General features: G+C 39.5%; 1 protein-coding gene across 3 annotated transcripts; it reads right to left on the bottom strand.

Annotated features, from left to right (window-relative positions):
- Positions 1-507: 507 nt before the first annotated feature.
- On the bottom strand, positions 508-23,083 carry LOC121175791 (breast cancer type 1 susceptibility protein homolog). Of its 3 annotated transcripts, none has more exons than XM_041029628.1 (21): positions 22,966-23,083; positions 21,918-22,007; positions 21,715-21,768; positions 21,502-21,582; positions 21,279-21,367; positions 21,160-21,196; positions 20,946-21,076; positions 17,798-20,401; positions 17,491-17,564; positions 16,383-16,518; positions 16,061-16,118; positions 11,846-11,949; positions 11,203-11,408; positions 11,028-11,115; positions 9,228-9,305; positions 9,005-9,045; positions 8,385-8,468; positions 6,379-6,436; positions 3,896-3,969; positions 3,151-3,211; positions 508-766 (listed from the first exon to the last, which is right to left on the bottom strand). In XM_041029628.1, the coding sequence occupies exons 1-21, from the start codon at positions 23,004-23,006 to the stop codon at positions 663-665; spliced, it is 4,293 nt and encodes a 1,430-aa protein (XP_040885562.1). In that variant the 5' UTR covers positions 23,007-23,083; the 3' UTR covers positions 508-662. The 3 variants fall into 3 exon arrangements, with proteins under 3 accessions (XP_040885562.1, XP_040885563.1, XP_040885564.1); XM_041029629.1 differs by having other exon boundaries at positions 11,203-11,405; XM_041029630.1 differs by having other exon boundaries at positions 11,203-11,405; positions 11,879-11,949.
- Between the last annotated feature and the right edge of the window lie 155 nt (positions 23,084-23,238).

Below are 23,238 nucleotides of genomic sequence, written 5' to 3'. Positions count from 1 at the left end.
GGGATTTGCAAACAACAGTTGCAGAATGGCGGAGCAGCAGTGGGAGCGCTGGAGAACAGGGATGACAACAGCTTATTAAAATACATTAGAACTGACAGGAGACATCAGGTACTAAATACGACAGTAAATGGTTCTCTCTGTAACCCCTAAGGATGATATTGATCACTGCAACTGAACTTTGAGTTAATTTGATTAGTCGTAAAGGCGGGTTATACACTTAACCCCAAATTCACCATTTTGCAACATATCTTTACGAGTTGTATTATTGAATTTTAATTTTTGTACGTGGGAGTGACCAGCAGCTCCGTAACATAAAAGTTTCAATTTATTTTTCAATTCATTTTAATCGTTTTTAAAAAAAATATATATATATAGACTGTACCCACAAAAACTACAGTGTATATATATACACTGTAGTTTTTGTGGGTAGCAGTAATAGATGTATGTGTCCTAACACCTGTGCTATCAAAACAAAAAGAAGAAACACTCCATTCAAGCATCTTCTGTTGATTAAACTTTATAGACGTCGTGTCATACAAACACAAACACAGAGCTTTAAGCTTATCAATAAAACAGATGACAGTTTAGCTACAGTATAGCACATAGAAAAAAAAACTTGTAAAACAGATGAAAAGAAGACAGCACATGGCTGTGGTTATAACTCAGTGTAGTTGAGCTGAATAGTTGTTGTGTTTTTGGAGGGTGTAGGTTGCAACTGTATCCAAGAGCCAACCTCGTGTCACAACAGTGGCTCGTCTGGAGAGACCTGTGGGGCGGACAATGGTGAATTATTAAGTGTAAAGATGAAGCAAACATAAGTGTGAACAAAACCAACATCTAAAAGGACCTGATGCTCTCATATGATATTCAGAGTTAACAGTTCTGAACAGTACTAACATTTTGTCAGTACTCTTCCCAAGCTGACACTTACAATCTTCATTTTCTGCAACTAAAGGAAAAGCCTGGTGTTGCTCTGTTTATTGTCAACAAATACCATCTCTGACCTGCCCACCCTGTCAGCGACACCCAAAGCCCATCGGAAACACTAAAGGTGTAAAATTGTAAAAATGGGTCACAAATGATTTGTTTCATTTTTTTAAAAGGGTAAGCAATTTCCTAAAACAGCTGGGTGTTGTTTTTACTTAAACAGGAGTAAACAACGCATTAATCTGGGGTTATTTTCAGATGCGGATTAATACGTGTTTGGTTCCCTGTTGAGTATTTATGAGACCAGAATGGTGAATTTGGGACTGACTCAAGATCAAAGAGGGAATGTCTAAGCCAATGCAACTGTGTGGCTCATGTTTTTAATCGGTTTTGGACAACAATGCGTGCCCCCGTGGTTTAGGGATTAAGACGCAGACCATGAACCACAACATCTTCAGTCTGACTGCGGCTGGGGACCCATTGGTTTTATGGGACAACGCAATAAGCTCTATCAGGCTTTGGCTACACATTCTGCAAACAAGAATCAATTCATTGTTTTTGACTGGGTTCCATCATTTGTTTTTTGACAAAACAAAAAATCTACAGTAGGATATCACCAGGCTTTTCTTTTAGATTTGTATGACTAAAAGACAGATACATGATTATCATTACAGGTAGTGAAACACAGTTTAAGACGAGCAAAAACTTTCAGAAAACAGTTTATTTCAAAATACTGACTTAACTGACTAATCTGAAAAACACCTGAAAGTATGCACATTTCAAATAAGCAACATATACTCGTTTAAGACAATAACCTGAGCTAACAAGTCCAGAACTCTTGTCAAACACAACCTGGAGTGTGTGCACAGATATTCACACCTTCCCATTACATCAGAGTGTGGTTGAGAGAAAGAGAGAGATGTGTGTGATTTCAATCAATGGTGCAGAAGAAGAGGATAAAGGGGGTTAGAGAAGGGGAGGGTTGAGGGGCTGCTCCATTACCTGGGCTATGAGTGCCAGAGGACATGGAAGAGGAAAAGCTGCATTAAATATGCAGCAGTGCAAATTAGGATGCCAGGAGGAAGGAGAAGAGGGGGGCCTCAGAGCCACTCGCTCCCTCTCTGTTTCAAACTGTCAGCTCTCCGCGTGCTGTGGCAGCCTCTCTCTTCTGCGGCCAACTTGTTTTGACATTTCCCCCCGCTCCAATCTGACATTTTCTCTTGGCCATTTCTCTGCAGCCTAACTTCCTTCACACTCGCTTTCCTGGCAAGTCACTCCCCTCGCTCTTGTTGGGAAACTGTCTCATTTTGGCTGGCAGCGTCTGCCATTTCACCGTTCTGTCACTCTCCAACTGGTCCTCACGCAGGCACAAACACACTCAGATCTACGGACTAACCGACCGACAGGTGCGCAGATATGTGTGCTTGCCAGAACGTCCAGGCTTGTGATGACCGTCTATTCACCACAGTGTATTTAGATAAGAAATCTGACATTACACAATAAACAAAACATCAGTAAATTGATGTTTTGTTTACTGTATATGCATTCACAAATTTAACACAAAATTCCTTAATAGCCCCTTTAAAAATATTGGCTGTTCACCCTGTTATAACCCTGTAGATAATGAGAAGATATTTTGAGGATGACCACAGTGTTGACATATGATGTTTTGTTTTGTTTTGTTTTGTTTTTTTTTGTGAGCTCTAACAGTCCAGGAAAATGCAACATTTAACTTCAAAGCTAGCCTGCAAAAAAACCTATGGTGTTAGCCAGCTAGCCATTGTTGTCCAATGACCAGCTGGCTACAACAGGTAACAGAAACAACTGACAATATCAAGACTATGACAAGAAATTTCTGAAATTATACTGCACCAAGAAATATTGAAATCCAGTCTTATATAACATCTGTTGGTTATAAAATACCAATAAATCACACACAGTTCCTAACTGACTCTCTATAGGTCAATGCCTGTGCCAGGCTCGAACCCCCAGGTGAAGCCATGTATGAATTATTTAACTAGCTCCCGGTGCTGCTGTCAGACTAATCTCTATCTTTATGATCTGTATGTAGTCACGTGTTTCAGTAGTGTATATGTATGTATATGTGTGTGTGTGTAAACGAGAACATGATTAAATGAGAATAACTACAAGATTGCAAGTATGTTATTTTGTGGTTTAGTCTAAAAGTAGTCTGTGAAAACTGAATTTCATTTTTAGACTCACTGCTGTACTTGGACGACGATGTCTCAGATCCAGGCTGCACAATGACCAGCTGCTGGGACTTCTGTGTAACAAAAAGACAGAAATTAGGTCTACTTTAGAATGACAAAATTAGCAATAAGTAGAACATATATACTTACAGCCAACCAGACTGAAAGGAAATTATATTTTCCCTTATGCCTGTCGGATTATCTATTAGCAACATAAAATATCTTGGCTGAAACTTGCTGGTTTAAGGATCAAAGCTGTGGCAGTTATTGGATTTTCAGCATTAGTAATTTTTATCATTTAGAATGTGAGATTTGGCAAACAACACAGCATTAACGTACTATTTTTAAAGATAAAATCACACCCAGGATTCAGATAACAGTTATTAGCTGTTATGACGGCTGCAGCTTTGTGAGTCAAAGGATTGTTCAGTGTTGGGAGAGGTATACACTTTGCTGTGTACCGCCTAATCTCTGCAAGTAACAGTTTGCCTATTTTGCTTACATGAGTCATAAAACTCATAAATGAACTGGATTCATTATAACTTAAGTATCATGTAGGAGAAAGTGGAGAAAAGACAGTCTAATTGATAGCTGTTTGGATTGCTAATTGCTCACATGCAAACTCTGAAATACCACCGATTAGATTACAATCATCACTGCATCATCACAAAATGATACTGACCAACATGAAGGTGATAACAGTGGCTTTTGGTTTGAGTTTATTATTTTTTCAAGTGGGAGCGGCTTGACACTCTTACCTGCTTACTGTCGAGGAGAAGTGGATCTTTAACTACAGCTGCTCCACAGAGCTCCACCATCCACTCCATTTCATCTAGGACAAAGATACACACAAACGCATTTGCACTTCTGTCTTTGTGAGGACACTCATTGACATAATGCATTTCCTTGCCCTTTAATCTAACCTTAACCATCACAATTAAATGCCTAACCCCAACCCTTACCTACCCCTAATTCTAACCTGAACCCTGAAATGAAGTCTTAACCTGCAAACAGCTCTTTAAAGTTGTGAGGACGGCCTCAATCCAGTGGTTTAAAACGCAGACTGGTCCTCACAATGTGTAGCTGCATATTACACACATCAGTGCTGACTGTTTTTGGGGGGGGGGGGGCACTGTTTGAAAATGTATCAGCAGCCACACCTTAATTTTATTCTTTCTACTCTCACCTCTTTAAGCCTGAGGGGACACTGAGCAGACTCATTTCAAGCTCAGACTTCCTTTGATCAGAGGGACGGAAAACAGATCAATATTTCAGCCTCCACTCAAATCAATATGTACATCTCAATCAGTCATCACACATTTAACTTGGTTCAGGAAAATGTGTTCATATTCCGACATATCAAAGCGAACACCTTCAAAACATGGAAATCGTTTGCTGCCGTTGTTCATTAGCTCGAACACGAGAACACTCAATCAACACGTTGTGTACACTGTAGATAATTTCATCATCTAACATACACAAACTTGAGCAATTAAATAATGGATGGAATCCTGCTAGCCTGAAGAAAACAGACTCCTCCTCCCTCCTTATGTTTGTGCCATGTAAAAGAAAGTCTTTAAGCTCCTCACGCAAGCTAGCAGATGTCAACCCATTAGCAAAGCTTCATCGATCCAGCAGTCAGCAGGAGGAGGATGCAGGAGCACTTTAAGAGCCCCAGGAAGAAGGAAAATAAAGAACGCTGCCTTGTGGGTTTTTAAGCAATGTGCCCCCAGGGACCTTCACCCATAATCTACCTGTCCATTCATCCATGTTGGAAGGGTGAAGCAAAAACTATTTGGTATGAAGGGCAACCAAACTCCTCTCCACCTTGAACATGGAGGTCATTAGCAGTTTAAATCATTAGGACCAAAGCTCAAAAACTAGGCTCGTGCAGAAACTGGGAGACCAGTGTATTTACGCCAGTTTTGGAAGAGAAGAACTGCACAAGCACTTTGGCCACGACTGGAAGCTCATTTCTACTTTCTTTTCAGAAATGATCTCCAGGCAGCTGACACCATAGCAACCGCTGTGTAATATGACAACGCCACACCAAAAATGTCTCACACAACTCCTGAGTCCAATCCACCCACACGCTGGAATCGCTTGTCATTGTTCTCCGGTGCCGAAATGACAGAGGTTAAAAAACAGCACAGGTTTCAAGCTGTTCCCCGTGTCAGTCAAACCCTGAGTGAGCTACTTTAACTGTCTTTTTTTTTTTAATTGTCATTTTTTCCCTTTAAAGCAAGGCGAATGTCGGAGGCCTGCAGGACACAGACATAAATAAAACTGCACACGTGTGGTTGAGAAAAGTAATTCTTGACTGAGAAAACAGAACAGTGCAAACAGCATGACGGCAGCTGGAATTAGGCAACAATACCATGAAATAACACCATAGGTTTTTTGCAGGTTTACCTTTGAAAGAATATGCGAATGAAAGTGAAAAAATCTTTTAGTAACCAGAGACATTACCTAGGTTTTGCAATTCCTGTGGTGTTTGAGTGCTGCGTTTCTCACACAAACAAGAAAACGAACAAGAATGAGCTACGACTGGAGGGAAAATCAGAGGAATCACAGATGGCTATAATGTGGATGGAAGATATTTCATAATATACCTGATATCTGATCTGAGACTATCCAACAATCTGAGCTAGTGTGTCACTGCACTGCATGGAATAAAGATATTGCTGTTTTATCTCCTGAAACTTCAAAATTACCTCGATGAAACTCTGATGGCAAATTTTATTTATTTTTTCCAAAAAAAGAAAAGAAAAAACGAAGGAGAACTTGAACTTTCTATTTGGAAGTTACTCATCATCTTATCAAAGAGCAACATTTCAGACACCTTCCTAGACTTCTCAGTGCTGTCACTTACAGAGTTCAACAAATAGCATTTGGCGTGTGCTGACAGATAATACAGACAAAGAAAGAAATAACAACTGAAAAACTCACTGTGTGCTAAATATGAATGTCTAACTATTTTTTTAAGAATCACATTTAACTGGTTAATCGCTCAAATATCCATTCAGTCAGAATCAAAACTCCAGGGCTCTACAGGCTCTGATGAACAGCTGTGACACTGTCATGACAAAAAAAAACAAGACAGAATACAAAGAAACTTAAATTCAGCCCTCGGTCCCCTCCCATAAATCAAGCATTTTTTTCTAGATTAAAAACTGGAGATGTCAGATTTATTTATTTATAATTTCTAGTTGGAAAATGTTATGTTGTTGATGGAGTTTACCTGTAGTCATGTCTGTAAAAGGCCCCTGGAAGCAGATCTTGTAGCCCTTCATGAGTAACTAAAATGAAAAAGAAGAGTAAGGATAAAATAATCTACAGTGAGATTTCTGCTGCACCACCTGCAAAAATCCTACAGTCAAACAAAAGAGAACATTTATTCAGTGAATTTAACCTTTGGACAATGTTCAATGGCGCTGTATGAGAACAGCCATTACAGCCGCTACCATTAAAGCTGAGTGTGTCTCTGGACTTTTCACCTCTCCGAACGGTTACACTGGTCGAGCTGGAACACTTCACCAAGCATATCCCCCAATTTATAACAGGTAGACCTCACTTACTGTGTAAAATAAAACCTCGGGACCTTGTTAATTTTTTGCTCTCACAGTAATACTGTAAATTCAGGGATGAGTCGAACAGAACAGAGCAAACAGAGCCACTTTCACCGAGGTAATATCACGCTTTAAGCACGCAAAGAAAAACGACCTGTCCGACACCTGGGACACATTTGCTTTATGGCACTCAGGGTCTATAAGCTTTCTTGAGATGGGAATGTAAAACTGTTTCCTTGAACCATGGTAACTGCAAAAAGGAAATGTGCAACTTACATCACAGTCTCATATACAGCGTCTGACTGGACGGTAGTGTTTGGAAGATAAATGTCTGAGCTGCCGGAGAGAGAAATACTAATTTCTCACACCTCGCTGTCCGTCCACAGTGATCATTAGCCAGAGGTGCTGGGTAGATGAAATAGTGTTTCTGTTACAGATTTTTAATTTAGACAACAGCTAATGTCCTTCAGGAGGTATTAAAGTGTGTGATAACGTCCAAAGCCCACAAACAAACACACAGACACACAGACACATAGACACACACACACATATATATATTCTCAAAATTCCTTTGATTTCCTAAGCATCAACATTCAGGTGACATAGTCCCTATCCATTTCATCTGTTAGCCTGTTTGTCACTGGTGCAGGTGACAGAAAGTGAATATGAACAGGACAATCTGTCTGGCTCCATCAAAGTGCCAGCACAGTGCTGAAGCCACTTAAATAAGCCTGAAATTACTAGCTAATTCAATTAGCAGAGGTTCTTCAAAGGCAGCGATACGGCCAACATGACATCGAGCCATTTCTAATTTTCCCCCTCAGTGGCAACAGAACCAGTCCTGCTGGCCTCACACCAGGAGGAAAATTACGATTAGCTTTCTACAACAAGGTCTGAGCTAAGAGGCTGGTGCAAGAGGAGGAAACAGGTTCAGGTCCACTGTTTCGCTCTTCCTTCCTTCCTTTCTTGCCTCCTTAATTTCTTCCTTCTTTCCTTAATTCCTTTCTGATTTACTTAATTCCATAGCTCCTTTCTTATCTACTTCCTTCTCTCTTTCCTTCCTCGTGCCCCTAATAACTTTGTTCTTTCCTCCTTGCCTCCCTCCCTCCCTCCTTTCCTCTCTACCTTCCTTTCTTCCTTATTTACTTTGTCCCTTTCTTATTTACTACATCAATCATGGTAAATAAACAAAGTAGAAAAATAATGTCAGAAAATAAAGTCAGTCATTCTGATAAAGACCTTTGTGGATCATAGGGTCAATGAAAAGCTGAACAAATAGTTTTACTGCTATTAAAGGGTGAGAGAGAGTTGCCTCCTCACTCGGTGCTGTATGTACACTGTTTTCAGTTTACTTAACCAGCTGTTAAATTACTCTTCAGTGGCAGCGTCCTTGTTGTCCAGCGGTTGTCTGAGTCCAACTGGTGCAAGTCATTTTGTCTCACTTCCCGTCTCACTGTACTGTGCTATGTAATAAAGGCAAAATGCCCAAAAATATCATTAAAGTGTACTTTTTAATGTCCATTTCTAACAGGTCCAGCAAGACAGGTGTTTAACGGTATAGGTTAGGAATAGGCATTTTTAGGTATGTTTGCGAATGTTTCCAGGCCATTGTCAGTCACATCTGACCAAACCACACTCAAATAGTCCAATCAAGAGTCCTATTCAATGTGTGACTCACATTATTGTCTTCAGTGGTACGAGCTTTTGAGGGGCCCTGGTGGTTAGGTCCATTCACCACGTCACCTTTCACTTCAAAGGGACTCTGTTAGACACAAAAGGAAATTGATTTCAGCACATGAATGTGAAATACACATCATGAATCTCAATGTTAGAGCCACTTTCCTGTCACTATTACCTTTTAAATAAGTAGAGCAACTATTCACTCTCATCTGACACATAGACGGATTGGAACCTGACAGTTAATATTAATTTCATTTATTTTGAGACTAAAATATGCTCCAACACTGAACATTCTTCAGTTTGACAGTGTTCATCTTATAATTGCATAGAGTTCATTTATGATGCATAAAAATGCTTATATAAGTTCGCCTGGACAACAAGGAAATAGTTTTAAATTAATGGCAAAACTAAACAAAGCTTGGCACAGGATTATACTTGCATAGCAAAGAACCAGATGCATGGATTGTTAAAGCAAATGGATGACAAATAATTTATGAGGTATCACAGCAAACCTCATGGAGAAATTCATCATGCAGCATTAATTCAACATCAAGATATACAGAGATGTAACAGGAAATCACCGGCGCGCAGATTCAAGGAACGCACAGGCAAGCATACCTCATCTAAGAGTTTCTTTTGTTTGAAGCACTCTGAAATCCCTGCGGAGAGGAAGTAAGAACAAAAACACGTGAGCTTATAGTCAGAACCACAAACACTATTCTGATGGCAACATTATTATGTATTGCTCCATTTATTCCAGTCTGTCCCTCCATCATCACGCTGTTTTGTATTTAGACTAATTGTCGTAAACTCATTAGTGACAGAGTTTGTCAGGACTTACACTGGAAGCTCACCACCCACTTCCTGCCTGCAATGCCAAGGAAGTACTTCAGTGTGCGCTCACATACCAGTTGTTCATCTGGCAGAGAAAAGAGAACAAGCAGAGATGTGTGAAAAGATGTGCAAGAGTATGTGTACGCAGACACAGACACACATACACCATGATTTTGTAAATCAGGTGGATCCTTACATCTCCGAAAATGTCTGACCACGTATTCGAAATCTATATGGCTACTTTACTCTGGGTCGGGTTAGTTAAATAAAGTCTGACGAGCACGCAAAACCATCTGCAATGTTGCTGCTTAACCAAATCGAGCCCATCACAACCCCTAGAGTCTTGTAGCGCTTCCAGTGTTGCATTTCCTTTTGCACGTGTTCTCCCTATTTGTATGTGTTTTGGTATTTGTTGCATTTATGGATTTGGATGGTGTTTCCTTTCATGTTTGTGCTTTCTCTCTTATATGTGCTTTATCCTTAGGGGCAGGGGAAAATCAAAGAAAGTTTATTCTGGTTACTTAAAGCAAGACATTCTACATATTTCCTCTCTGGTGATTAAAAATAGCTCACATGAAGATGATTAAGACCATTAAAACAAAAACAAAAAAACAATAAAGGAACTGAGGCATCCTCGACTTTGTATGATGAGGTTAAGTGGCTACATTATCAAGTTAACGTGTATTGTTTAGCTTTTGGGATTCATACTTGTGGTCTGGATCCCCCACACGATGAATCTGACAGGTTCTAAGATGATTAATAGGATAGGATAATATTTAAAAGGACATTTTTCACACAAAATCATTTTTACTTATATCTTTTATTTTTACATTTCTCTAATAATTGTTAAATACTGGGTAGCTTCATCCTTTCAGACCTCCAAAGGAAAAAAAAAATTGCTTTTTTCAAGCGATATATTGATATGATATTGAACCTGTAACATTCAGTCACAAGCAGGTTTTACTTCTCCTTAAGGGGACATAATGGTAGATTACACAAGAGTTTATATAAAAGCATTTTCAACAGTCAAAATGAATGAAATGAAAGAGTTCTTCTGCACCAAACACTTCTGGAGAGAACACAGCCTAACACAATGAACAGCTTCACAGACACAAATCATGGATGATCAGTAGGATCAAGGGTTATTCTTCCTTCAAAAAATATAGTAATTATCCATTCATTTGTATTCCAGGCAACAGCCAAGCGCAAATTATTGATGTCTCAAACATAACTTCATTTCAAATGATTTAAAATTATTTTATGTGAATGGTTAGAATGGGACACCTCCTGCTCTTTCTCAACATTTAACCACAAAGATCAATTTTTCGGTTGCCTGGGAAACAAGCTGCCATTAAAAAAAAAAAAGGGCTTCTTAAACAGTGACAGTTAATATGGCGCTTTGGAGACAGCACGCTTTGAAATTAAAAATAATCTATCAGAGAGGGTAATTAGCAACAAGTGGATGAATGGAGGGGAGAGTGTGTGGGTGAGAGAGAAACAGAGAGCTAATCTCTAAGGAGTGTTTTAAAAGACGCACAAAACAAGCTGTAACTACATGTAGAGGGAAAATCTACCTCTGCAAATGCAAATGTTATTTCTTGGGAAAATATTTAAAAGCAGTAACTAAAAAGATCCAAAGCGGAGCTTAAGGAGCCGATTCAATTGCTTTACTGTGTATCAAGTCAATTTTGCACCATCAATTAAAGTCCAGTGGATCAATTCATCAACTGAAAACACTTAACAGCTGCCATCTTTAAATGGACAGTGCTGTTATATGCTCACGCCGCCTGCATGTGAGCACACTTACCTGTGTGCATTATGACATGGGTCACCTCTGCTGTCACCTGAGAAACCATGCGGGCCCCAACTCGCTTGGCAAATTTTTTCACCATTATCTGTAAATGACAATATCCGATTAGTTAATGTATCCTGCTATGGAAAGTACAGAATTAAAAAAAATATATATCATTTATTCCTGATACCTGTTCATTGGGCCCTAATCCAGATGACACTAGCACTATCTTAGCTTTACTTTTGTATCTTTGAGGTGTGTTGTTTTCTTTGTCTTCTTGCCCATCTGATGGTGAACTACAGTTCTTTAGTGTTTTGGCTGCTGAACTTGAAACTGTTGCCTTGGAGGCTTCGGTGCCTTTTGCACTTAGCTCTGTGTGTGTCAAGTGCTGCGCTGCTGAAAAAAAAAAAAACACAAAGGAAGAGTCATCAACAGTTAGATAGGACTTAATCTAATCAGACCCAGCTCTCTTTACAAACATACAAACAAATTTTTTGGTTATCTGACACACAACGCTGAGCCCTGTAAACCAAACAGGAAGGCAACCACGAACTAGACCAAACACTTGGAATATTCAACTCAGTCAAACCTTGTTGGCATACTAAAAACATTTTGGGAACCAAGAAAGAACTACTATACACAAGAGGGAGTTTTTTCATACACATCATATTTAAAGAAACATAATGAAAAAGTGTGGAATCATTAAGTTAAGAAAAAAAAAGACGCACACTGTGATTCTATCTGCTAATGTGCTACTGACTGTTAGAAATGCATTTAGACCTCCACAGAAAAACACAATTACACTTGTTACAACATCACATAAGTAGCCTTACTCATCTCTGTAATACTGCCGTGCTTTGACACACCGGGCTGGACGACCGCTTTGCAATCAGATGCTCTTGTGCTGGGCTCTCGCTCTGCATCTGGAACATCTTTCCTGTGAAAAAGACATTTATGTTAACCTCTGCTGAACAATGAAGTAAAAGAGCCAGAATAGCTGACTGTAGCTTCAGTTGCCAAAGTGACTGCAGAGATCTCCCATGCTGCCATGGAAATTCAGTTTACTGAATATCAGTATGCTGAATGTTTTGACTCATAATGGCTATATAATCCTTGATCAGTTTGTGTGTTTCCAATTTGCAGGTGGATCATTACCCCAAAAAGGCTGATCTGCATCTGCAAAGAAGTCTGACCAAATCCCATTCAAACATTTCTGCCACAATGACAGAATTCTTCTTTTAATGAATATTATACAGAACAATATAAAACACACAAATAGGAGCCAGGAAACAAAAGGGTATAGGTAACTTAAAAGTGAGGTATTCAGTTGTCAAATATGTCTAAACTGGCTTCACTAATTTGAGTATAGGTTCATTCCAGGACACAGTGCATGGGGACAGTGACACACTCCTGTTGTTTTGGCTCCGGCACATAAAAATTGAAATAAATCACTATATGGTTGAAGCGCTGACTCTCAGCTTTAATTTGACAGCTTTTGCATCCACATCAGATGAGACTTGCAGCCATTTGTGCACAGTCTGTCAGTTTCCGTGGACAGAAACTAACTGCACAAGCTAGCATACACTTCAATTCAGTTAGCTAACATAATATCTGGTTGCAAATCATTGGCAGTGAATGATTAATGAAGTCTATGATCCATAGATATCAGCAGAGTATCATCCCTGGTGATGCTATGACAGGCCGGAGCTGTAGCCATTTTAACTTGTTGCTTGTTTCAGAGGCTTATTGCCTTCAGTTTGGTCTTCATGTGATTGACTTAGCCAATCAAGAACATGTCACTGTTTTCCCATTAAAAAGACATCCAGTGCTGCCTTGTCTATTTGTTTATGGTCATTATCCTGCTGTACTGTCCTAAAATGAGGAAAGTGTGAACCCCTACAGCTGAATAACTGCAATCTAAAGCCATAGTCACCATTTCATTTCAAACCAAATATGCTGGAGTAGAACCAAAACAATATAAAAACCACACATCATCGTCCAAATACTCTCTGACTGCACTGTAAATGTGCACCACACAGTTTTATTGGGTGGGAAAATGTAAATGTTGGATCAGAACTCGGTATTGACAGAAACTCAATATCCATTTACTCGTGTCCTTTGTTATCAGTAGATTACAGGCTGTTTTATAACTTGTGTGAATGACGTTTTGGAAGTCTTTTGGGTTCATTTATTCACTCAAAGACTCAAATATTACTGACAATTGGCAGCGTGCCTACATTTTAATAACCTGTACCAAAGTGATAACAGCTCATTGAAAACTTGTCATATACTCCAGTGCCAACTATTCTTTCCAATTTCACCACTGGGGTAATGAAACATATGCTTTTTAATCTAGAATTTGTATAGCTAAGCTCCTCAGTGTTTTCATCTGCCGTCTCCTTTAGTCTCTGCCCCTCGCGCGACTGGAGGACAGCACTTAGAACCCTGGGAGGCAAGAGGTTGGGGGGGGGGGCGGGGGGAGTAGTCAAGCGGGAGAGATAAATTACTGTGGCAACACAAGTTTCCCTCTAAGTGCTCTAAATGACATATAAGATGCAGTCTGTAATGACTTTTTTATTCTCCACAACATAAGCAGATTCTGGGTTCATTAGTGAGATTATCCGCCTGTCCTCTTGAGATGCATCACCCTCTGAGAATAAGACTAGCAACACACAGCGAGGCACTAACTTTCTCCATCGGTTACAGACTGAAAGAGACCAATTACATGCCACTTGCTCCACTTATAATTCTGCATAAAATGGCTATATTGAAATATAGCTCTATTTAAAATGTATTAACAGTGTATACAACCCTCTGAGGAGAGAAATGCAAAGCACTGAGGCAGATATTATTTAATTAGATTTATTACTGAAGTCAAATTTGACTTTAAGGATTGTCACATGACTTGAGGCCGATATTGGACCAGTTGATTGGTTATAACTGACCTACTAAAACTTTCTGCTATTATTTCTCACTTGACTGATACATCTTCTGTGTCTTGCTGGGTCATTGGTCCACTCACCTGTTTTATTTTGATTAAGTTTGAAACCAAAATGACTTTGATGCGCAGTGAAGGAGTTTTACGATGATTCACTTTCTGGCACAGTTAAATGAGAACATAAATACCACTCTGATATCTGTCCAATGAGTGTGAAGCTACAGTCAGCAGCCAGTTAGCTGAGCACAAAGACTGGAAACAGAGGAAAATAGCTGGATTGGCTCTGAGCGGTGGTAACAAAATCCACTTACCAGGACCTCTAAAACTCCCTAATTAACACATTTCTTTAATCCATTCAAAAACCAAAGAGTAAAAACAACGAGTTGCCATTTTACTGAAGGTTATGTGACCATTTCTTGGCTCTTGTCTCCACTAGCTGCCTGACAGCTGCTCAAAGCCAGACCAGCCGTTTCCACACAGACATGAGAGTGGTAACAATTTTCTCCTCTAACTCTCATTTTTTTTCCCAAAATGTTTAACTACTGCTTTAAAGCTAAATGTACTCTGTAGACCCTGATATTTTCCACACGCAAAATTGATGCCCATGATAGGACCAGAAAGATCAAAAGTATAAAAGCATGTTGACAAGGCTCGTCACCATTTTTGTTTATGATATTATCAAACAGATGTCTACAGAGAACCTTAAGAGAGTCCTCTGTAGTTACTGTGAAGAACTGGTTTCTAACTCTCCAATTCCTGAGAAGCATTTAGCTGTGATATTATCAGCTCCACTAATCATTTCCTTCATACCACAAACAATGACTTAATGTTGGGAAGCAAGCTTTCATGTTTCCGTGTTAGACAGGAACTAAAGCAGCATTTATTTGTGGTTCGATTGTGGCTTCACATGATGCCGCTGTTTTCAGTAAGGCAGCTTTGTTTTCTGTGACAGAGATTAGGCAACAAAGCACATTCACTCACTATTTTATGTACTATTTTTCTTTTATGTAATTTCTCTTTTTAAAAATACAGCATTGATGGATTTTACATTTTTTATGTTTAGTTTTTAACTATTTTGTTTTATCAGTGACTCTATATTCATAGCCAAACAATTTTTTCCTTTAGACATTTTCAGCTCATGGTAATAAAATTAGGAAAAGTGTTACTTAATCAGAAAGTTTGAGGATTAAGAAATATTTAAAATGCAAGTAGTTAAGTTGTGTAAAACTGGGAAGAAATACTTGAGATTGTGCACTACTTCTAGGTCAGAAATCAAATTTACGCAAATTCAGAAAGTGAATCAAATCTGACAAAAAGGTCAGATTTCCTTGAGTTGTAACCCTTTCATTGAAGCATGTCTTCATATGACACTCAGGTTGATTAGATCTACTCATCAGAGGGTTGTTCAAGTAACTCAAATTGCACTTAGTGTTCACCACTTATGAAGGCTGTGCCTCAAGTTTCCAGCAGATCATTGGTACCGAGCAGCATTGTTGAAGGGGGCAAAATGAAAATCTAAATGATGGTGTCAGAGGTCAAATTGTTAATCTAAGTAATGAGGGGCTTTCTCCGCATCAAATCATGGCTAAAGGACTAAAGGTTTCAAAGGAATCAGTGCATGGAACTCTAAAAACGCTTTGCAGAAACTGGATCAGTTGTATCCAATGCTCCAAAAGCAACCACACCATCAGAAGATAAACACATCAAGCTCAGTTCCCCGAGAGATAAAAAAGCTGCTTCATCACAGACACAGAATTTGATAAACAAAGAACACAAGACTTCAATCAGCAAAAGCATAGTCAAAAGGAGACTGTCTTATAGCAGCAATTATGTGACACCACAAGAAGCACTTGGCTTCTGGGATAACACGGGTCATCAGGTTTTGCACAAATCTGTGGAGTGCATGCAGCTCGAGCCCATGCTGTCATTAAAGCAAAAGTGACACAGACCAAAGTCTAAGATATCCTGAAAGTCATGTACATTTTACAAATTTTCCAATTTTGCCTGTTAGATCAGGGAAATCACATCATGAAAAAGTAAGACTGTTTAAGTAGAAACAGAAATTTCTATGCAGTAGCACTAAAAGTCCACTCAACCACGCTTCACTTACTGGTCTGAATCGTGGCCTGCGTCCTGGTGACGTGGCAGGGGTCTGTGAGTGTCTGGGCCTGGAGAGACAAAACAAGCATCATGTTTAGGTCAGCTTTGAATACTCGCACAAAGCTAATCAACAACTAAAATCATAAAGATTAATTACAATTTGAACACTGGGCAAAACCAAAATATACTCAGCTTAACGTTATATAAAGCTAATAAAATAGGCAATTACTCTCATTTAATTCACAAAATATACTCAAATAATCATCAGCTAATTAATCAACTAATCATTTCAGCTCTTAAAAAATAAAATAAAATCTACATTTGTTATCTACCTGCGGTTTTGCTGCTTTGTTTTGTTTCTGAGGGCACTTCTTTTTCAGGGCTGCCCTCTTTCTCCTGCAGCACCTCTGACACCAGAGCCATCAACTTCTCCAGCCTCACCAGCTCCTTCTGCATTTCTATCTTTTGCTTAAAGAGGAGAAAACAAAGTAAAGTGGAATAACTCATAATTACAAATGACTCATGCACTTTAATAAAACACGGCAGGGGGGTTGGGTGGGGGGTAAATGGAGAAGAAATGCCGCAATGCAACATTTACTACACAAAATAAAGGGACTCGTACTGGCTGTACATCTGCTGTCTTGCAATGATGTATGAATACAATAATGACTGTCAATCAGTGAGGAGGGAACCACATTCAGCCATTAGTCATTACTGAGAGGAAACGGTTGCTTTTTTGGGCAGGTAGCACATAGTGAAGAGAATGTATGGCAGAATAAGACAGTCAGAAGGTAATTATATAATATTTTAGATATTAGAGGGAATTCAGAAAGGAAGAGAGAGAGAGGTTCAGCTGGTTTGGAAGAATGGAGTCTTCAGAATTTCATTGAGTTTACAGCGCAAGTGCATTGATTATGTATACAGACACACAGCACAATAATACCAATGCTGTGTATTCTCAGATGTGTGTAATCCTGGGCCCTTTCTAAACCTCAGGGCGTAAAACTTTAACTCCCAGTCAAATACACTCGACAGATAAAAGTGGGAGCGCTGGAAGATGGATGAGGTAGAAAACAAGAATCATCTCCGAGGCGGCATTTCCTCTAACGTAAATGAAATGCAATTTAGAAAGCTGCTGAGGGGGACATTTTTTACTGAGCGAGGTAGTCTGTCATCCGGGAGCTGACAGTTTCTGGTTTAGGAAAACGTAGTGGCTGCCCTCTATGGGGCGTAATGTGACAGTGCATCACTGGGAGCTCAATGCAAATACATACTGCTGAACAAGCAAATAGACAGACTCGCAATTGTGTTCAAATTAATGGAAAAGCTCAATTTGACAAGCATCAGCGGTTGTTTAAAGCTTGAATCAGGTGTTATTTTTCATCTGTGCTGCTACACTTACAACCAAAGACAGAGCTTGAGAGCAAAATTGTAATTTACCTGTGTAACAAGGACTTCGCTTGAAAATTCTGATGATTCCATGGAAACACTGGCGTCGTTTACCGGGACATCACCTGCAGAAAAGAAACAATCAAATTGCTTTGTGTCCGAATGCTTGAAAAAACAGTTTTTGTTTCATTCCAGAGATGCACAGATTCTTAGAGAGGGAAACAACCGAGCAAGCACATATTTTGCAGATAACAAAAGAGAAGATGTATTGCAGGATGCTTCCTTGGAGCAAACCTAAAAATGAAGCCTTAAAAAAAAAAAAAAAAAGACTATTTTCAGTTACTGAGAATCTACTTACATTCATCTGGTGTGCCAAACAAGTCCACAGACGCTTGGCTGGAATTAACACAGTCAGGGCTGGGGCATGCAGGTGGACGGCTCAACCGTTCTGCTGCATCAGCTGTAACACATGCAGCCACACATCTATTAGCTTCGTTGGAGTCTCCCTGATCCTGGGTCACCGCAGCCGGAGGAGCTGACGTTCCGAAAATTTGAGTCAAAGTTGGTAATTCCTCTCTGGATCCACTGCAATCGGACTCCAGTGACGACTCCAGCTTCTGAGCCCTTCTCTTCTTCCTTGGGTGGTTCTTGATGGAGGAATGTGTGCTGAGCTCTGCACTTCCATTGTTGTTTGACTCTGTTTCATGGTCCATTTGGACAACTGGCATTACCAGGCCATCAGGGGTTAAAGAGGACTCTGCACCTAAGGTGTGTTCAGCTGTGTTGACTGAATGTTTTCCAGTAGAAAAACTGTCTATCTCCTTCCATTTGCCAGCATCCCTCATTGTGCAATCAAGCTGACTGTTTGAGATCAGAGAGCATTTTAAGGATTCATTCAGTTCCTCGTGTTCAACTGCTGTGAAGCGGAGCCCAGAATCTACGAGCTGGGGGACAACAGAAAGAGGAGGACTTTCCATTTCACGTTTCGAGACTTTATTAGGACTGAGGACACTGCTAAGACTAGTCCTGGAAAGACAGTTGCTAGCAGGACTGTCCTGATCTGAACTACTGGTATCAGGGATTGGGGCTTCAACCCCCACTTGATCTGCTTTCTCAGCAGCTGTTTTTCTTGTCAGGATAGGTGAGATAGAAGGGGAGATCAAATCACAAGATCGGTTTTCATTGTCTCTTAATGCCTCCAGGTTGGTGATTTCAGATGTTTTTATATTTGTTTGTTTGTTTGAAGATTCAGCGCCAGAACAAACACCATCATTTTCTTCTGCTTCAGCAACCAGCACGTCTCCTTGGTCTAAGCTACGGCTTCTCTTTGCGTTTGGGCCACCGAGATGGAAGGATTTCCTTTTAGTGGCTTTGAAGCTCCTGAGCAGTTGCTCTGTGTCCAGCTCACTGTCGTTCTTGTCCTCCTCATTTTCTGTTATAGGGCATTTATTCTCACAAGCAAACGTTTCCAAAGCAGTATTGTTTTGTAACCGATTAGTCGGATTGTCACTTTCAAGGGTTGGATCTACCACAGCTGCTTCAGTTGGACTTGTAGAACTCGGGACTACAGGGACATAACAAGCAGCGCTGGCTTCAGACAGAGTTTCAGCATTTGGCATTTCAGCATTAGACTTTTTAACATCTTTGTTTGGTGTTCGGTAAGACCTTCTCTCACCAGATTCTATGTTTTCAATTCCACCTAAATCGTGATCATAAATACATCCATTTCTTTTGCCCACTTTTGTCATGTTTCCATTCTTAGGTGATACATTTTTATCCAATGTTCCACCTTTAACTTCCTCCGATTGCTTTGCAACATTGCTGTCTTTTTCAGTTGAGGTCTTGGCTTTCAAGTTGGCTTTCTTGCAACCTTCTTGGACTTCCTCAGCAAAGAGCTGAAGCCTTCTGCTTCTCCTGGTGCTCTTCATGACCGGGGTAACTTGGTCCTCACTGCTAGGATAGTTCTCAATTTGTACTTCAACTTTTTCTGTTCTGGGTCTGGTCTTTGGACTGGTTTCTCCATTCTGAACTCCAACCAGAACAAGGGGCTTCGGCACTCTAGTAGACTTTCCTTTTTCTGACCTTGTGTTTCTACCTTTCCTCTTGTCAGTTTTCTTTTGCTCGGTACTTTCTGACTTTGCTTCAGCTTGTTCTTGCAAGTCACTGTCAACCTGCTGCTGAGCGTTACGCCTCCTTTTCTTTGACTTTCTTTCAGGTTGCTGTTGTTCAATATCAGGATAGGGAACCTCATCTTTGCCTTTATTTTTGTCACTTTTTGGCAAGTCATTCAACTCTTCCCCGTATCTGTCTAAATTATTTTCCTCCACGACATCTGTGGGTTCTGCCTCTTTTAAAATGTCACAGCTGGTGTCATTTACTTCTTCTGCTAACTGTTGCTCTTCCTCCAAGTCGCTTTCATTTTTGTCTTCAGGACCTGTTTTCTGTTTTCTAGTTGTTGGTGGTTCGACAAAAACACAGAGTGGAAGAGAGCTGTTCCTGTTCCCTCTTCTCTCTCGTTTGTAGACGGCTCCAAACACCTGCTCTTCAAGGGCTTTCACACGCTCCTCTTTCTTAGTATTTATGTCACTAACGTGTTGCTTGACATCTATTGTTGACGTGGAAGAACAGCTGTCAGAGTCATCACTGTCTTTGTCTGGTTTTTCTAACTCGAGACTTCCTTCAGTTGGAACTTTCATGAGCCACTCAGCAACTTTCTCTAGGCTTTTCTTCTGTTTCTGCTCAAGAACCTTGTCAGGCTCCACATCCTTTTTTCTCTTCTTCCGTGATGACTTTCCTCTAGTTTTGTGTGTTAATGCCTCTGTTTCAAAGTCTTCTGTAGAACTGTGCATTTTCTTGTTAGAAGTTGGTGGGGCGTCACCAAGGCCACTGTCCAGGCCTTCATTTTCTATTGTTAAAGGAGCAGAGTCTTCAAGTCCCATGAGTCTTGCAAATCCATTCTGGGCTAAAAACAAGGGATGAGGAAATGATTAATAATGAACCTTTTAGAAAACAACACACATTCAAAATGATATGAATAATGAGTTACCATGACTTGTTCTTGGTTCATCTCCTATTGAATAAGTGCTTATAATTTCCATCTATACAAAACGCATGTCTTGGGTGTTTTAAGTGAGGAAGGAGGTTTTCTCAACCTTGTTTAGGAATCTTAAGCAGGACAAAATTATATATAAATCAAATTATTAACCAAGATAAAGGTCTTATGTGCTAGAGTGCAGAGCCAAAATTTAAAAACATGTACCACGACCTAAATATTTTATGACTGCACTTTATGCTAAAGTAGGAAAACAATAACATCACACTGTGCTTCAGAGTTGTATCTACACCCTAACGGAGGCTGACTTCATAGGGTCTTTTCTAGACAGATAATAATACCAAAATTCCCCATTTATTTTAAACTGGTATAAAATAACTTCTAACTAAAGCTAATGTAGTAACTGATTTTATGTAATAAGATGAACATTTATACAATATCTCAACATTTTTACCTGCTATTGTTGAAGAGGGAGACCTTGGAAGATTATCATGGTCTGCACTTTCCAGGTTGTCAAGGTCAGTGACAGGTGCATCTCCAGATGACATGTTATGAGGATGTTTAGTAGCTTCAGCATCTGTGGCACTGGGTAAACGAAAATATAGTGTTACATTGCTATTTTTAAAAAAAAATTCTAGAGTTTAATCTTAACAGTTCTGATTCCTCACCCTGACTGTTTTTCGGGCAGTGACATTCCAGTGAAGTCTGAAAATGCAAACATAATTTTATTAGGTGAAGCAAGTCAATTCCTTTGGGTGATTTTAAGAAGTTTGCGATGTAGTCTTACAGTTTGTGCCGGTGTCAAGTTCATATGCTTTTATCAAGTCCTGCAGTCCTGTTACAAGTGTCTGAAACCCAGGGCTCTCCTGTAAGCTCCTACATAAGTTAAAAAAAAAAACAAAAAACACATGCACACATACATTATAATATAATGATAGATGTATTAACAACAAGAAGCTTTCAGTGATTCAGGTAAATGCTACACTGTTATCTTATTGAGTTTGTCCAACCTTTTGGTTATCTTGGTTTTACACACTGGACAGCTCCCTCTGTTTTGTTTAGAGCTGTCCAAAAGTTTCATCATACAAAATCTGGAGGAACAAAAAAAAAAACCCAAACATATTATTCACGGGTGCATGTATAAATAAATAAATAAATAAAATTAGAGTTTAATTAACAAAACTTTATCATGTAGATAAAGAGGATATATCAGATGTTCTCACTTGCAAAACTGATGGTCACACTTAGTTGATACTGGTGCTGTCATTAAATCCAGACTACAGATGAAAGAAAACATGAAGCTCATTCAGGGCATGACAGTTCTTCTAAATGACAGTATTCATATTGTGATGACATTAAAAAAAACCCTACAGATAAAGCACATCTTTCTTATATAACAAATCTTTTTGTTCTCAGTGATACTCACCATATGGGACACTGCAGAGTCTCCCAGAGGACTGATATCCCCTTTTTGACATCTGCAGCTTTTGGGGTTTTCATGGTGATTTTTGAAAAGCTACAAATGAAGAAACATACCACACTCAAACACTTTAAAGAACATACTGCTTACAAATGACAGGCAACATTGGAAAAAATTACACTGTGGGCATGTTACTGCTATTAAGCCCTCCTTAGAGGAAGTGGTTATAAACAGTATTTACTTAATGACCACCCATACCACTGTTTTGAAATGTCCTATTGTTGACTCACTGGTGACCAATTCAGTCTAACTGGCCCTGCTCCAGTAAAGTTCAGACAATTGTTGAACTGTGTGTACTTTGGTCATGTCACACTTACTGAACACATAGCTTGCATTGTTATCCAGGCAGCCAGCTATAATGTGTTATCTAAAAAGGAAGTTATTGGGGCTAACTACAGTATCTACCGTGGCTTACTACACACATGTTCATAAACTGGCAATACAGTACAGAATCCCACTTGCTGTGTGGTAGCTATACGATAAATGAAAATGTTTACTTTGGAACTGACAAAGGTTTCAGCAATGTCAACGCATTATTTGTTAAGTTTCATCGATACTTCGTCAATGCAGTAGTATAGTGGGAGTACTTTTAGTATCTGTAGATAACTTTAAACAGTTAGCTGTGCCTACTGACAATCATATTGTGCACACTGGTATTAAAACAGCATAATGTTACAAACATCAAACGTGAAGCATTAAATTAGACAGAAAAAAATCATACTGTAACGTTGAAAAACACAGTTAAGCGGTCATATACAGTGTCAGTAGTTTGAGGTGACAGTGGTTTAAGCTAAACATCACGCCGGTTAGATGCTATGATTTGTTTTGAGAGGTTACACCGCTAGTTAGCAATGCTGACTTTCTTCTGAGACTTCTGAGACTGAAACAGTAGACGCGAATAAGCCAACAGACCAATTTGTGAAAACAAGGAGTAGATCACAGTTGCTGAAAATGCCACCGATCGACTGCAAGAAAGAAGTACTTCCAAAATTACCCTGTTTTCTCGCAGTCTAAAGTTATCAACACAGGAACCATCCGCTTCAGTTTTCCCGCAACTATCGTCTTCTTCTGCTTTTGAGTGAGGGCGTTTTGCAAAAGATGCTACAGCGCCACCTACTGCTCCGAGGCTAGCAGTGTCAGTCCCATAATACCAAATGTGCTTCCTAGCTCATTTGTTTATTTTTTTTGCCTTTAAGGATTACGTTAAAGATAAGTCATTTTAGATAAGCGTGTAATAGAATAAGATAGAGTAAATATATAATTACAT

The sequence above is a fragment of the Toxotes jaculatrix genome, chromosome 21, assembly GCF_017976425.1.
Source record: "Toxotes jaculatrix isolate fToxJac2 chromosome 21, fToxJac2.pri, whole genome shotgun sequence".
In the NCBI taxonomy this organism is placed as follows: domain Eukaryota; kingdom Metazoa; phylum Chordata; class Actinopteri; family Toxotidae; genus Toxotes; species Toxotes jaculatrix.
This window is presented reverse-complemented; position numbering and strand designations above follow the sequence as displayed.